This window comes from Leptonotus elevatus, chromosome 7 (genome assembly GCF_054856555.1).
Source record: "Leptonotus elevatus isolate MCC_2025b chromosome 7, RoL_Lele_1.0, whole genome shotgun sequence".
Classification (NCBI taxonomy): Eukaryota; Metazoa; Chordata; class Actinopteri; order Syngnathiformes; family Syngnathidae; genus Leptonotus; species Leptonotus elevatus.
In genome coordinates, this window is record NC_141245.1 from 19,262,558 (window position 1) to 19,278,520 (window position 15,963).

Sequence of the window (15,963 nt, forward strand, 5' to 3'; positions counted from 1 at the left end):
AGGAATATCACACAGTGATTTGTTTGCACCGAGGGGATAAATCCACATAAAAAGTCTGCATTAAAATGGCAGCGGGGTGATGCCTCGTAATAATACTTAACAATTCACTCCAGGGAACACAAGGCCACTTGACCTCTTCAAGGCATCCCATTAGTAAATTAAGTATCACTCCCAATTACCAGACAAGCATCTCTTCACCTACTCCGGGAGGTCTGCCAGTGACGCTGTGGAATACTCAACAGCAAAGTAAAGCGTCTCATCATAAAAAACATCTTAAGCACCGGCCAAAAATTTGCTTGTGGGAGTAATTGCCACGTAAACAGTTGCCACTTCACTTATTTAAATCAAAACTTAATTTGGGGACACTGAAGAACCTTTTGCCTACAAAAGTCAACCTTTGGTTTACTGTTTACCACTGTTTGCCTGCGTCCTTGTTCTGCTTAAAAAGCATCGACACAGAACCAGCCAATTTTCTGCCTTTAGTGGGAATACAGAGCAGTAAAAAAAAAAAGGTGGGACGCAATGCCAGAACATGAGTGTGAAGTTTAACACCCAGCACTCCTCTCTCTCACCCTGTTCTAAATTAAAAGCTGCGAATTACAACCTCTGCAAAGGAGGTTGTTTTCCCCCTTTTATACTTTTATATACACGTACTATTTTGAGAATAATGTTGGTGCTGCAATTTTCTTCCTTCAAAGGTAGTATCAGAAGCAGGGCAGTCGCCTAAGTGTAATTGAGTTCTGCAATGTGCTGTGACATTCATCACCAGACATCCTTGTTGTGCATTAAACAATTGATGCGATTTTACATGGACTTGGGGTTGAACAAAAATATTTTTTTCCCGTCGACTAAAATACGATGAAAGTTGAACCGAAATGGATGATATCATTGATATATATTTTTGGGGTACAATAAAGTGGTCCCCAACCGTTTTTCTGCCATGGAAAGGGTCGTAAAGTGACACGTTTTGTGATGTTGGTTGGTGTGCGTTTTGATGTGAATAAAGTTCTTGTTATCATAAGTTGTCGCTAACATATTATTGCGCATAACATTTTGTAGACAAAGATTGAGCTTCATTTCCCGCCGTTCCCCTCCTAAAGTGTGAATATTTTGTTACTAGCCGTGATCACATTAGCTAAGCTAGTGAAGCTAACCGCAAATCTCATTTACAGCTATCTCACTTTTGTACTTTCTGACCCGCGCAGGTGTAGAAGACTGTCCGGACATTTCACTGCTCCATAGAGCATCGTAGACCAGCGAAAGCAGCAGACAGGTGAGTTAGAATTCCTCTGTAAACTGGCCGATTGGATGCCAATAACGTGTTTTAATGCTTTGTCTGCGTCAAGCTTTAAACTTCCATACGCAGTAACAAATGGAGTAGTCAACTAATCGTTTCAACCTCTGAGACGATGACACTGATTGAGGGATGCCCTGTGAAAAGCACAGACTGCACAGTTAGAATTAGTTGCCAAAACAAAAGTCAAATGAATACAGTTTTTTTTTTGTCACAGCAAAGATACAGTCATTTTGCGGGATTTGGTGTTGCTAATGTATCTTTATGCACCATAATGTTGTTCATCCACAAATCCATTACTTCCTACTTCATCATTTTTTTCCTTTAGTAACCAAGGAGTCACACATTAAGAAGTGTGTGCCCCGCAGTGAGGAAATCACTTTTAAGTCTATGTTGCACATGAGGGGGGCAACTAATGATTTCTGTACTGTGTAAAAGCAGTAACACACATTTCCCAGAAATACAGTTAGCAGGAGGATGCAACATCTAAAAACTAAACAGAGAACTTTGGTCTTTAATGTCATGGTTTCAAAAATCATGACATTTAATGTTGTTTTAGCTTAGTTTGGAAGAAATGTGGACTGCAGAAAACTTTTTTTTCCCCACATCCATCTTTTTTTTTTTGACAAGATAACAACTTGACTCGACGCAGATGTCAAGCAACATTCACACTTGTGGTTGACAATGGTGCAATCAGCGTGCTGATGCATTTATTTTTTTCAACATTGTATACTATTCACTCCCTATCAGCAGAAGTATCATGGTTATCAAGCCTGATAGTGCAGAAACGAAGGTCAGTGCATTTTGGAGACAGTTTCCCTATATCCAGAAATGTGTGTTTTAACAAATCTACAAATCCCATTAGCACTAGTAGCTTGATGACTCTGAACAGGGCCCTGCTTTTCTATCTTTCATCCCCATTCTCACTTAGCCACTAAGTGAATGCTTTTAATTCCAACCCCTGATATATGCACCGCTGTGAAAGAAGGCTCCGTGAATGAGGGCTGCTGTCTGCTGCAAGTTTGCGCCTAGCAGCGTGTCACTGAAGATGGCTTCGGGCTGTCGATGTGGTGGACTTCGGCTCCGAACAAAGGCACAGCCTTGAAAACGGCAAGAATGTGAGGTCACCAACTGACACAGGGCTCTTCTGTTGGGTGCCAAAGGAAGCACAGCATAATGTAGCAACTTAGCAAGTAATGAAAAAGAAAAGCAATCCTCCTCAGTAGTAGCTTGTGTGTAAGAGTCTAGGGTTGAGTTCACGCATAGAGTTTGATGAGTGGAAATACATACAGTCACTGGAAAAAAAACTTTCACCGGACTAAAAGTCTCCCAGTAAAAAGCATGTGCATCTGTTGTCTGCCAGATTATAGATATATGTGCTTCTGTCTCATGTGCTGGATCTTACTGCTATCCATCCTCACAAGGGTAGCTGGAGCCTATCCCAGCTGGCTTCAGGCAGTAGGCGGGGTACACCCTGAACTGGTTGCCAACCAATCGATCCTACTGCTATATAATTCTAATTTCAATGCCCGTCCCTGGCTTTCGTCTGTGCAGTTTTTACACTTGAGGTGAAGTCAACTGTAACGTACGTGTTTGGTGCGCACCAGGGAACAACTCGGAAAATTAGGTTACAAAAAAAAACTGAAGCCACAGGCTCTGCTTCAAAGCTTCACAGGTCTAATTTTTTCACACAGACTCATACACCTCTTCGTGTAGTTGGTCATTTAACACTGAAAAAAACAAACAAATTGTAATGTGTCTACTGCAAAGCAGAACTAACGTACCACAACGGCACATCTAATCGCCAACACAAGGTAATTTAATATAGCCTACTACCGCTAAATAGAACGTATTGTAATGTCCCCCCAGCTAGCCATAGATAAACACAACCGGTCCGTCACTGCACATTGAATCGCTTTATTGAACAAACGATAACAAAATAAACACCTAATAGGCACATTAATACACAAGCTGCTAGTGCCACAATTGACGCCCAGGACACGTAAACTGGCTAACAGTTTGCCAGTTAACGGCCAGCTGCTAACCTGTACTCACAACAGCCAACTCTACACTGTTATTTCGTTGACTCCCACATCACTTACCAGGTCAGGTACAACTTTTAAATCCCCACACACTCAAAGTCATGGATATTATATATATAGTTTAGAATGTAAGGATGGTGACCCCATATGGACAACAACTATATTTGCACTTCACATGCACATTATAATTTATTCATGTAGATATAAATTCAGATAGTAGCGTTCATACTTGGCCAAAGGAATCACTGCATTTGTGCCACAATGTGTTTAAATGAAAAACATACGGCAGATGTGAACACAGCCTTAAAACCCAAATAGAGCTGCTTCAGAATTGAATGTAACAGGCCGGATCCGCGTTTAATTTATGGGCCAGAGGCTTTGAATGAAAGCTTCACCTTCAGCACAAAAGCTGTGTTGACCTAAATGACTTTCCTCAACCCTGGACAAACCCCAAATAAAAGTCTGATACAATAGTCTTAACCATTGGACTAAATGGACTTTATGGGCTTGCATGCGTGAATATCAGAGATTTGCCCTTCTTTTTATGAGTCAATAAAAGCCCCCTGGTGCAAACACCACACAGCTTTGCATTTCTAAATCTATAAGATAACATTTTAATAACAAAAAGACGTTCATTAAGTGTCATTTAGAAAACAAAAGAACACATCCCTGCAGTCATTCTCCAAGGTGGCTGACTTCTCATCACAGTTAATGTAGACCTCTTAAAATTATTCACTAAAGCAATGCAATGACTCTAATGGAGAATTTGAACTAAGATACGGATAGAAGATGGGTGTGGCCACCAACATTTCATATGGAGGAGTGATTCCCCTGTTTCACTACCACCCCCTCAAAGTCAGGTTGCACATGAAGTGCAGAAACAGGCAGCGGCGTCTCAGTGTGCTCTCAGAGGGGTGTGTGCTGTTCCATATTAATGACAAAGACAGAAGCGAGAGCAAGAAGTCGCTATCATACACTCATTTGCTTGAAAAGAGGCATCGTCACAATACAGTCGGCGGGAGTCCGCAAGAATCCAGTGAAAGCTGAGGGGGGCTGTGTCAATGACAAAAGATGGGGCAACCTCACTTTTGTTGTCTCTGAAACAAGGCCTGCCCAATTTCTTGGTCTTTCACCAAAAACCGAGGCCTTCTACCTTCATGCATGTGAATGGGGGAGTTCCTGCATAAAGAAGGCAGCGCTACAGCAGGGCAGCGTGAACTCTCTGCCTTTATTTCTGAAACAATGCCACCCTGGTCCCCTCCCTCAGATAACAAATAAATAATTTTTTTGCACAACGCAGAAGAAGAACCCATGGCCAAAATAAGAGAAATAGCAAGAGTCCGTAATCTTACACGGTTTGTAACTTGCATTTGAAACAGATAATTATTATTGTACAGTACGCAGGGCACATACAGAAACGTATATCGAACGTATACGAACAAAATTCCCTGCTTTTATTTCAACTTTGTCTATATATCTTATCTAGGTTTTTTTTCTACATGTTTTGAATGTTATAAAACATGTAGAGACCAACCAAAGCTTAATTATTCACTCACTGTGCAAAACTTTCCTTTACTTGAGTAACATGTTTCTAAATATTTAATCATCATCATTATATATGTGTAAAATATAATTTTCATTCATTAAAATGTTTCTATTCCGCTGGTTTCCTTTGTTTTCTGATTGGCTAGAAGTCAGACGGTACTACTGCGTAATTGAATGCACCGATAGCACTCTTTTCAGACCGAGTACAAGTTCTTATATTTGAGAGCACACGACACAGAGTACCGATACTTGATACTGCCATTCTGACTTGCAATTTTGATGAAAATGTCAAGTACCCTATAAATACAGTTGAGTTGTGTTCCGTTCTTGTGCACAATCAATAATCCTGTTCCATTTGTGTGGGACAAACAGTACACGGCGTGCTGCTTCTGTTGTGAATGCCTTGGCCTCCAAGTGGGCAGGTGTGTTGCTTGCGTGCAGGCAACACATGCATCTTGATGACAGACTGGAAGGAGAGAGTATCCTATACAAAGAACGATTAATATTAGTGCCGTATTGATGAGCTGGGAGAGAAGTAGAGATGTCGCAAGAAATAGTAGATCTGCCTGTCTTACCAGCTCCCAGGTGGCCAAGATCAAGGCCAAAATCTGTTTAATAGCAGGCGTTGTATGTCTGTTGTGTTGTTATTTTTACTTCATGTATATCTATGTTGACGTTATGTATTTTTACAAGATTTGCAAGCAAATATCAAAGATCTGTCTTTAGCTGAACAGGTTTGGTAAATTCTTTCAGGTAGTGAAGCATTAGGCAACCATTTTGTTCCCAAACATGGATTCCCAACCCAATTCTAAACGGATGAAGAAAAGAAAAAAACACATGCCAACGTAAAGCAGCTTGTCTTCACCTGATTGGCAAATTAAAGTAAAATTGGACGCCTGAAGAGGCTATTTCAATGGGGATTAAAATGGGCAAAAAAAAGTGAACGTTGTCCTGCAGCAATGCTCTAAATGCGGGTTGAGGCAATCACCAAAGTGTAATTAAGATTCACTTGCTCCTGTTTTACTGACAATCCTGAGTGTAAAACTGTCGAGGGCGAACAAAAGAGCCCCCTTTTCACATTGAAATATTCTCTGAGAAACATTTTAGTTTTTTTTATTCTCTCAAGGCAACGTTAGTCATACATCTCGCTGCTCTGACATAAAAGATGTTCAGCATTTTCATGCAAGAAGCTCATTTTGCGCCATTCTGCCTGTGACCAGCAGCAACGACCAAAACCGGCTTCGCCATTGTTGGTAGCGTTGTAATCAAATCATAAACAATAAAGGTTGAAAGATGAGAAGCATAGTGACTGATGGCAACAGAGTGCTTTGCTTCCAACAACTGCATACACGACACAGGAACCATAACGCGCGTGGCCCTCCATGGCTACTAAAACAAACACTCCTGCACAAACCACACACACGCACACCAACCACCTGTTTGGCTGGAGGTAGGTGGGGGGGGGGGGGGGTGGGGGGACACAGCGAGTGTAAGTGTTGCAGGGCTGCACACAAAGGCCAGAGCGCGTGCTGATATTGAGCATGTGTTATGTCAAGGTTACTGCTTTCGTGCGAGTGGACTCTTAAATGTTAATGTCTTTGACACATAGTGAGACCGCTCACCATAATGGCTCAAAATGTACTGCTGTCGCACGCCACTGACAGTCGCCTGTCTGCAACAAATGACTGTGATTACAACACAATTAAGAAGGGACGCTGTGAGAAAAGACTGTATTTGGGGAAATTATCAACATAATGATGAAGATAAGCAAATACTGAAAAGCAGTGAGGGGTGTAACAATTGATTAACTTGTGTGATGGATTGTGTGGAAGTCATTAATGGCAATTAAGGAAAAAAATGGAGTGTGCAAGATTCTGAATGAAAACAAAGTGACGTCACCTATAGGGAGGTGAACCACAGCCACACAGGCTTATGGAAGCCATTCTGCTCATGGGACAGAAGCAGGAGTAGGGCTGCCAAAAACAGGCATCATAAATCACTCGTCGAAAATGCAAAAGTACTCGCCGAAAGGTGGGCAGCCGTCAATGACGGGCCGGCGGAGAGACAGAAGTGCCCGCCTCTGGAAATGCGCCCTATCTTTTGGAGTCTGTTGCTAATACCAGTTAGCCATGACACTAGCCACGATGCTTCTGTTTGCATCACGGATGTCCTGGATTACTGGTATTGTGCATGTGCATCAAGTCAACCACCAGGAACAGTGGGAGATGAGATAGTTATGAGAAAAAAAAAAGAAGAAGAAATTATGATGTTGACTTAAATTAGCTGTCAACGGATTTGGTCGTCGACATATTAACGACTAGTCGATTAAACTAAGCAGGAATTCAGAATGCCACATGAAATATTTAAAATAATCTATTAATTATTTTTCATACTAAGATTAATTTAGACTTCATGGTTAAAGGCATAGTAATTCGATACTTAATTCTTTTACTGGCAGTGTATATTGCTGTGGTGTATTTTGAGAGCTGTACTAGGAGGATTACAGCAAGCCTCGTTTACATGGATTTCTAGAGAACTCTGCATATCATTACGATTCCATCATTTTATACCCATATTTACATTCAAGTAAAGTTCCAGTAGGCACCTCAGAAGTGAAATAAGCTTGAGAGTGATATTCAGCTCTGCAAGGGAGTCTGCACTCCTTTCACCAACACCACCAAAGGGAAATCAAACTGAGGCCTAGCATCTACACATAGCCGGTATTTTAAAAACGAGTATGTCACCCCCTCCCTGTGTAGAAAAAAAAAGTCTGTCCACATTGGCTTGTTTGTTAAAAACAAACAAAAAAAAACACAGCTACAAAAATGCACACAAATGGAGAATTGCGTTTGTAAGCCGATTTACATGCATGCCAAGCCTCTAGGTGGCAGTAGTTAGACAAATACTGCTCATCTCTTGACGTCACTTCCACATTACGTCACACAAGCATGCATAAAAATACCTTCCGTTTGAAAAAGAAAACCTGCTACGTGTAGACAGGGCCTGAGCTCCTGCCAGGCTGCCACTATTTAATTTGAATTTGCCGCTCTTGATTGGGGTGGAGAGCACATGCTGCCTAAAAAACCCTATCACAGATTTGCATCTGTCGTTGACACTCTGGGAAAAAGTAAAGGTGGCAACGTGATAAACATTGTGTACACAGGAGGCTGTCGCTCAAAAGACGGACATTGCATTCCCATTGAATTTGAACTAAATGGGCAGACTTGCGTCCTAATCTGATGTGGAAAAATATTAATTAATGGCAACAAAAGCCAACCTCTTCACTAATCTATTTAGTATCTTGCGTATAAATCCTGACTAACAAAAACACATTATCCTAGCATTAATTGCTTATTTTCCCCGTGTGACTTCACAGGAAGTTTCAAGGATTTACAATGCATCAAACCCACACCACGAATCCAACATTCCCTTGAGTGATTTTCATTCTTGCATCTCGGCGGCTTTGTGTTTCCCCGTGTGAGATAATGGGGCTGCTGTCGCGCGCGCTCGGCTTAATGCCTGACATTCCTTCCAGCAGGAATCCATCAAAAACCCAGCCGCCACGCGTCCGTTGACACTCGAAACAAGCCACTTCACAGTACACCTTCAATTCATTCACATACAAACATGCACAGGCTGTGAGGAACAATGGGAGCTACCTAATCGGAGAAAAACATCCACAAGAATTACATCAGAAATGAAATGAAGTGGGTTCACCATGTTACAAACTATAACACTTCAATTTGTCGTAAAATTCAGAATTTGGGCCAAAACGAAGATGAACATATTCCCCATATGTACAGGAAGTCCTCAAGTTACAGCGGAGTTCCGTTCCTATGCTGGCAATGTAACCCGAATTTTACTTGCTTTACTTTAATGCACGTAGTTATGTTTATTGCTCAAAAACAACCTGTGCTACCTTTAACGTAAACATCTGCTGTAAGATAAAGGATCATCTGCAGTAAAAATTAATAGTGTGTTTAATCTGCGTTAATAAATGATTAATGCGATTTTTTGTGTGATTAATTAATTAGTTAACGCTTTAACAGCACTAATTGTAACCTGAAACAATGTCTACTGTATATATTTGGGGGTACTTTCTTATCATTATTTTTAAAAGTGTAGATCCCGTGCCTGTTTCTTTGTTTCAACTTGTTTTACAGTTGAACATTTTTCAAATAGGACAAGCACATGTACGGTTGCAACAAGACTGTTTTTAACACATTCTTAATTCACCATTGATGCTAAGGAAGTGTACTTAACTTATTTCAACATTTGTATAAATTTAAGAAAGCTAAAACAATATTTTTACTAAAGTAAGTAATAATCCAAATCAGAATACTGTACTGATCCCATGTAGAAATTTCCCCATGGCAGGACTAATGAAGGCATATTTGTGTTCTAAAGGTTAATCAATTTATCCTGGAAAACATCCATTCAGTTTCCATTTCTTACTCTTAGGGGATGTTTTTCGGGAAATCACAACAAACAGAATGACTACTCAGAGTAGGGGAATGTGTTTGACTTTTATGATTCACCTGTATATAGTCACGGAGCCAATTATTTGTTGGCTGATTCACCCAAGCAGACAGTCTTGCAAGCTGATACGCACAAACTATTTTAAGAGCAGAAACAGCAAAAAGTGAAGTACAGATGCAGCATTTTTTTTATTTTTTTTTATTCAAAGTCCAGGCAGACTTGTCAGGACTGCATCTGAATTTTCCACAAAGAGACAGTTTTCATGTATTTTAGAGGGGGAAGGAGGATGTGAGATTTGAGGAAGGGGCCCCACCTGCTTTTATGTGGAGAGGAGACAAGATGGGACACGCACGCACAGCCGCACACAACTTGTCCACCATGCCATGAAGCCTTCAATTAAAAGGAGCCTACAACATCCTGGCGCGCATGTCTGGACGGCACCCGGCGCGGGATGAAAGAGTGGATCCATCTCAGGTGAAATTGGGTGGGTGTGTGAGACCAACCCACCCTCACCACCAGCCACTCATCTCCACCAACCCCTCCCCACTCAGGCTAAGTCCATTAGCGGTGGAAGAGCCCCACTTGCCTGACAAGTAATACCAGCTGTGACACCGAGCGCAGGATGGCTGTGCGTTCTGCGGTAAGGGAGGGGGGCGTTTTGGGTGGTTGGGGGTAGGGTGGAGATGAGGGAGTGAACAAAAAACATCTTTCCAGACTGTTCCTGGAGAGATTTAGGGCTGAGTTTGTGTTTTTATGTGGGCCTTAAGCACAAAGACTCAAGAGCAGGGGTGGGCAACGTATGGCCCGTGTGCCATATAGCACCCACCACAGCATTTGATAAGGCCTGTCAGTCAAGTCTAAAAACAAATAAAACCACACTTACCACACAAATGCTCATAATCATGAACAGTTGTCTGATTGTTGCTTCATGATTTTTACATCAATTTCGTACAGCCCTGAAGACTTTACACAAACGGAAATGGCCCCAGCTCTCATCTGTTCACTCGCAATAAACACTGGTAGTTGAGTTTATTTTTATCGCCATCATGTACCGACGTGCTCTCTCATTCATAATCCATTATTCAAATGAGGTCTTGCAGTTCTTGACACTCATCACTGTGATCATTCAAAAGGAACCTCAAGACGGACTGAGGCGGCGACCATCTGTTGTGTGAACTCGCGCACACGTTTACACCATCACTCCTAAACACACACACACAGAGCAGCAGGCGGGGCCGTAAAAGTCTGACCTCGACCCGTTGCACTTCTCCACCATGTGAAGCAGTGAGGTGCAAAAAACGCATTTGTTTCCTCTCAAATAAATGGAACGATAGGTGCTACACGGGGGTTTTAATCTACAACTGAAACTGCTACGGCGTGATGACTGAGGCTGAGGTCAAAACAGTGAGTCCAGCCCCTGAGCTTCTGCAGCCTTTGCTTATTAATGGGCAGCCAGTAGGACAGGAAAACAGCACATGCTACCTGTTGGCCTGCAGGCGAGGAACTGGGTTAGAAAGAAACACATTAAGCTGATGCTGTAGAACCAGTCCCTGCATCCATAACCACATACTGCATTCCCAGCCCATTACAATCTGCGCCACTGAAGCCCCCTGACCTTTTAGAAAAACCAGTCTTGTCAAAAACCTCTGATCATCATCCCAGTAATCCAAGACAGGATATGCAGGAAGCTCCATCCTGCAGCATTAAAACGAGTGGAACCACATGAAACTGAAGAGGCGCCAGAGGTGAAATCATGAACTCATGCTCATACAGTTCAGCCGGAGCCACAAATGGCAGACAACGTCACATGATGGTAGGCATTAACAAATCATATGCTCGCTATGCAAGTCATCCAAGGGTCATACACACTTATGGAAAAAAAAAACACATGTAGATGATTACAGTCACTGATGGTAGTCATTTGCCTGACTTCCCACTCAGTGATGGTCTGTCTCTTTGTGATAGACTGGTGACCAGTCCAGGGTATAGAAAATGGTGGCTGCATTAGTTATTATGCATTAAGAACTTTCGTGTGTTATCGTGTTTGGCCCAGGGGGCCATATGTTGCTCATCACTAAATTTAACAAGAATCCAAAGTTGACTCGTGTAATTGGACTGTTGAAGCCAAACCGGAAACCAGATAAATCACAGAATGAATGGGGGGAAAAAGTTCGATTCAAGCGGTTTTAATTCAAATTAGTAAAAGCAAATATACACAACACTAAAGACGACATTTTTAGGGGGGCGAGTGCTAAAATATAAACGTACTTAAAAAAAAAAAAATGCTAAAACGGTTTTCTAGAGTTTTCGATGGCACCTGCGCGCGCGACAGACGGGATATTACCCCCACCTGAAGCGGGAAGGGGCACTCGGAAGTCAGGAAACACATTCACGAAGCGCCACTTAACGTCTTCAAATGTCAAAATAAGTCTTACCTTGGCGGAGAATGGTGCCGAGGAGGAAGGCGAGGGAGCCCAAACAGCCGGTGGACAACAAGTGCATGGTGGCGATTCTCACGCGGTGGGGTCCTCGAATGTCAGCAAAAGAAAGAAGGTGGGTTCCCACGGCGAGTTGTTGTTGATGAAAATGTCGTTTGGTGTTCTTTTAGTGATCCTGGAAAGCGTTGAAACAGTTGAGGTGAGTTTTTTTTGGGCGGGGGGACGTAGCTCGCCAACTCAGGGCTGTGCAGCCAGTTGTGTTGGAACAGGTAGTCGTGGAAAGCAGAGCGAGAGGAGAATGGACGGCGAGAGGAGGGGGAGAGTTCAGTGTGGGGGGGGGGGGGGTATGTGAACCACGCCCCCATCCCTTCTTTCAAACTCAACTCCCTCCGCCCCCTCACCATACACACATCGCCCTTCCAGCTTCACCACCCTTCAAACAAGTGCTCTTCTTTCACATCGTACCCCCACCCACACACACACCCTCTTACCTCCACCCCACCATCATGTTCCCCTCCTACCCTTCCTCTCAACCCCTTTCACACTTATCTCAAACATTTCTCTCTCTTTATCAACATCTGCAACACACACACACAGTGCACAATGCAAACCGCCAGAATATGAAATTCAACAAGGAGGAGTACTGTAAAGTCATTCAAATGGACGAGTTGGTCCCCTCCCTCGCCGCCGGCAATACCGCCACTTGTCATTTTGATGTCAAAAACATGCTGTATCTTCAAGATAAGTGAGTCGGAGAGGTGCTTCAAGGTTATGAATTCATAAATTTTGCCAACAGAAGTGAAGTTATTGCTTCCCTGCCGAGTAGCGATGTCACATAAGATTTATTTGGAAATACAGTCGATAGACAGAAAATTTAATAAAAGGAGAAAAGGTTAAGAATAAAAAGGTAGCATTCCAATTAAGGTACCTAGACACTGCGCTTGGCCAAGTGCAGGGTAGGGTACTAGGACGATGGCAACTTGGCGGAAGCTTGGCCATATTTAGCTTAGCGTTGGTTACGAAGAGACCGAAGTGGCCTGGATGTCAAGTAAGTCGCAGCCCAGCAATATGTTGTTGCTGTCGGGTAGAAATCCCATATGCCCAAGTCCAAATATGGACAAGTTAATTATTTTCCCCATTGCTACAATTGGTATGTCCCCTCATCGTCCGTTAGTTTTATGAATTTTTAACCCGTTTAAATAGTTCAAAATGGCTTGAGAAAAAATAGACTAATCCCATATATTATTTGCAATAATATGTTGTAAAGTATGCCCGCCCCAATATGGGTTTCTGCTGTTAATGGAAATCCTCGACTTGTGACCAAACCCTGAAAACGGGTTAGCGTATTTGCTGTGTATGCTGCGATAAGTAGCATGACTACAAGTTGATGACATGATAGTTTAAACCCAAACTTGCTAAATGTTCTTTATGAACCTCATGCCTCATCTAATAAAAAACACACATTTAAATGAGAGAAAAGCAATTATTTCATTATTTCTCATCATATCTCCTCAACCTTTTCATTTTGTCTGGTACTGTGGGAACGAACCCTTTCTCTGATTGTTTGACGAGTTTCAGTTTAAAATATCCACCAATAAGCTTGTACGGGCCGAAATTTCGAGGGGTTCACCAAATCGACAAGTCAAAGTTACTGTGACGTTTCAAATGGCATCACTTGCTCTGAAAACTCGACTTAAATAGCGCAAATGGAACATGTTTCATGAGTAGAGCAGTGTGGGCAGTAGGATAGGTCATGTAACTTTAGTCATCAATTGTTGTCTTCCTGAAAGTATTTGTTATGGAGGATTCTAGAGGCATTTGAAGTGCTCATTCCATTTTTTTTTTAAAGATTCTGCCACTTGTCACATAATTATATTTTTGACCTACGATGCAGTATTCAAAACAAGTGGGAAGTATCCCACTTAGACCTTTCTGAGGTCCAACGCTGAAGCATGGGAAAAACATAGATCAGAACCACAATAAGCCAGCTCTTCTTTTCTTTATAAACATTTTCGGCATTTTGATTGGGCCCAATTGTGGTACTAGGAACTTTGAAATACTTTGAAAGCATTTTTGCTCATTTTACGATGGAAATGTCAAGCTACCAACTAACATGCTGAGCTAGCTGTGCTCAGTTTCATATACCTAATTGGCTACTTGATAAGGATCTAAATTAAAAAATAAAATCTTTGATATGAAGCAATACAGTGAGACAGCACTTGCAAGCTAAAACCCAATAATGGATAGGTTGGGTGTTTGATAGCACTCTTGTATTGGGTATGATGACTGATTGTATGGTTGTAGTTAATGTTGTGGCTGATGACTGCATGCTAGGAAATATGTCACCATGTCTTTTGTTTCCAAAGAGGAGGTGTGGCGTGTGTGTGTTTGTGTGGTTAAGCACCTGGCATGCACAGACACACACACACACACACACACACATACAGTAGATGCAGGGTCGCAGTATCACACAGCCGTTTTGCGCCTACAGGCAGCTGACAGAAGGTTCATGCTAATTAGGCTGTATAGGATGTGAGTTCAACGTTAATCATAATCAAGACATTTTCATATTAATAATTCAGAGCTAATTAATAATTGAGCACACCGGTCATGTCTTCCGACTTTTTCTTTCGAAGAGCACATGCGCATGCGGCACCGCAATAACTATTTTCCATATAAAGACTCTGCTAATTAATGCCCGTTGCCAAGACTTCCTCTGAAATGTGGAACTACTAAAGTTGATCGACTTAAGGAGTAGAGTTGGACAGATATTTTTTGTGGAAAGTATGACCCATATGCCAAACAAATTTAGCAGTTGGAAGTAATGCTAGGTGCAAAAGCTTCAGCCATAAAGTGGAACCTTTAAAGATGATTATGTTAAAGGTGGTAACATTTGAATTTGGACGGATATTGCCTTAAATTCTGTACATATTTTCGACATAATTATAACAACGAAAAAAGAGTCCGTCCGTCCGTCCGTGCTTCCTTCCTTCCTTCCTCCCTCCCTCCCTCCTTCCTTCCTTTCTTCCTTCCTTGTCCATTGCATTACAGTAACATATGATGCCAACACGCTGCGAGGGCCAACTTCTAGAGTAAAAGCCTTACAAAGCAGACTGATTATGCTTGTTAATCAAAATAAAACATTTACAAACATCTGCTTTTACTTTGGAAAACAAAGATCAACATTTTCGCCCATTTTTTGACCCATTACGGACCAAACCAATAACTGAATCATAATTTGTTATATTTTCCGTGCACTGTCAATTTAAAACAATGTCCTCTTTTTGTTTTTTTTTAATAAAGGTATAGAAATTGTCGATTGATGTTGGCACTAAATAATATGGCCATGTTTCAGGATCAATGGAAAGCAGTTGCGTAGGCATGATATATAATAATACTACAGTAATTGTGCTGTGTTGCTCACACATAACATCACTATCAGGATTAAACATTGCCCAAAGCTTCGATACACCAGATAGTGTTTCCATCAACAGCACAGTCTTAAGTCTACATAAGAGTAAAAAATTAAAATAAAATAAATTGTTACTACGTACCAGTGGCGTGTCTGAGCCTCTTCACTTTAGTTGCTCCAACGATGTCTGTTGTGCTTGTCTGGTCTTTTGGATAGCTCTTTTATCCTTTACACATCTAGTGTGTCAAACAACAAAGGTTGTGTGTCTCTGTATATTGTTATGATGACTGATCTCTTTTATCCCTTTACGTTTTACCAACTGTTATGTCTAGCAACAAAAGTTCTGTGTATGTTGTAGCAATGATTAGCTCTTTTATCCTCCCCGGTGTGTTTTGCATTTCTGTTTTGATTTTGATGGCTTTTTGTGACTTATTCTAAAAGACGTATTAAGAGAAGCTAGCTTAACTGTTTAAGTGCTGTTTAGTACTGTTAATGCGTTCATTGTTTGTACTTGTTTTTGCTCCCATTCCAATTGGCTTGTTGGGCATCTTCTTAAAGCAACACGGAGGAACTTTCAGTTTACGTTGATTATGGTGACGCCATATGAACAAAAGTGGTATTGTTATGTCTGAACGAAAACCAAAATTTTCACGTTTTTTTAGCTCACTCCTGCGAGTGAAATCCGGGCCAATGTTGATCCTTGACTGTCTTTTCATCCGGGGTAGCTTTTGACGTATGCCATAAAGCAGTCAG

General features: G+C 41.6%; 1 protein-coding gene across 3 annotated transcripts in view; it reads right to left on the reverse strand.

The window, feature by feature from the left end:
• LOC147171401 (CD166 antigen homolog A-like) overlaps positions 1–15,437 on the reverse strand; it is a 51,432-nt gene extending 35,995 nt beyond the window's left edge. For 2 of the 3 annotated variants that reach the window (XM_086080649.1, XM_086080647.1), the window contains exon 1: positions 11,796–12,122. In XM_086080649.1, the coding sequence (XP_085936775.1) occupies positions 11,796–11,862 (67 nt within the window). In that variant the 5' untranslated portion in view covers positions 11,863–12,122. Of the gene's footprint in view, positions 1–11,795; positions 12,123–15,352 lie in introns of those variants that run through there. The other variant, XM_086080648.1, reaches the window with a different exon arrangement.
• Positions 15,438–15,963: the final 526 nt, after the last annotated feature.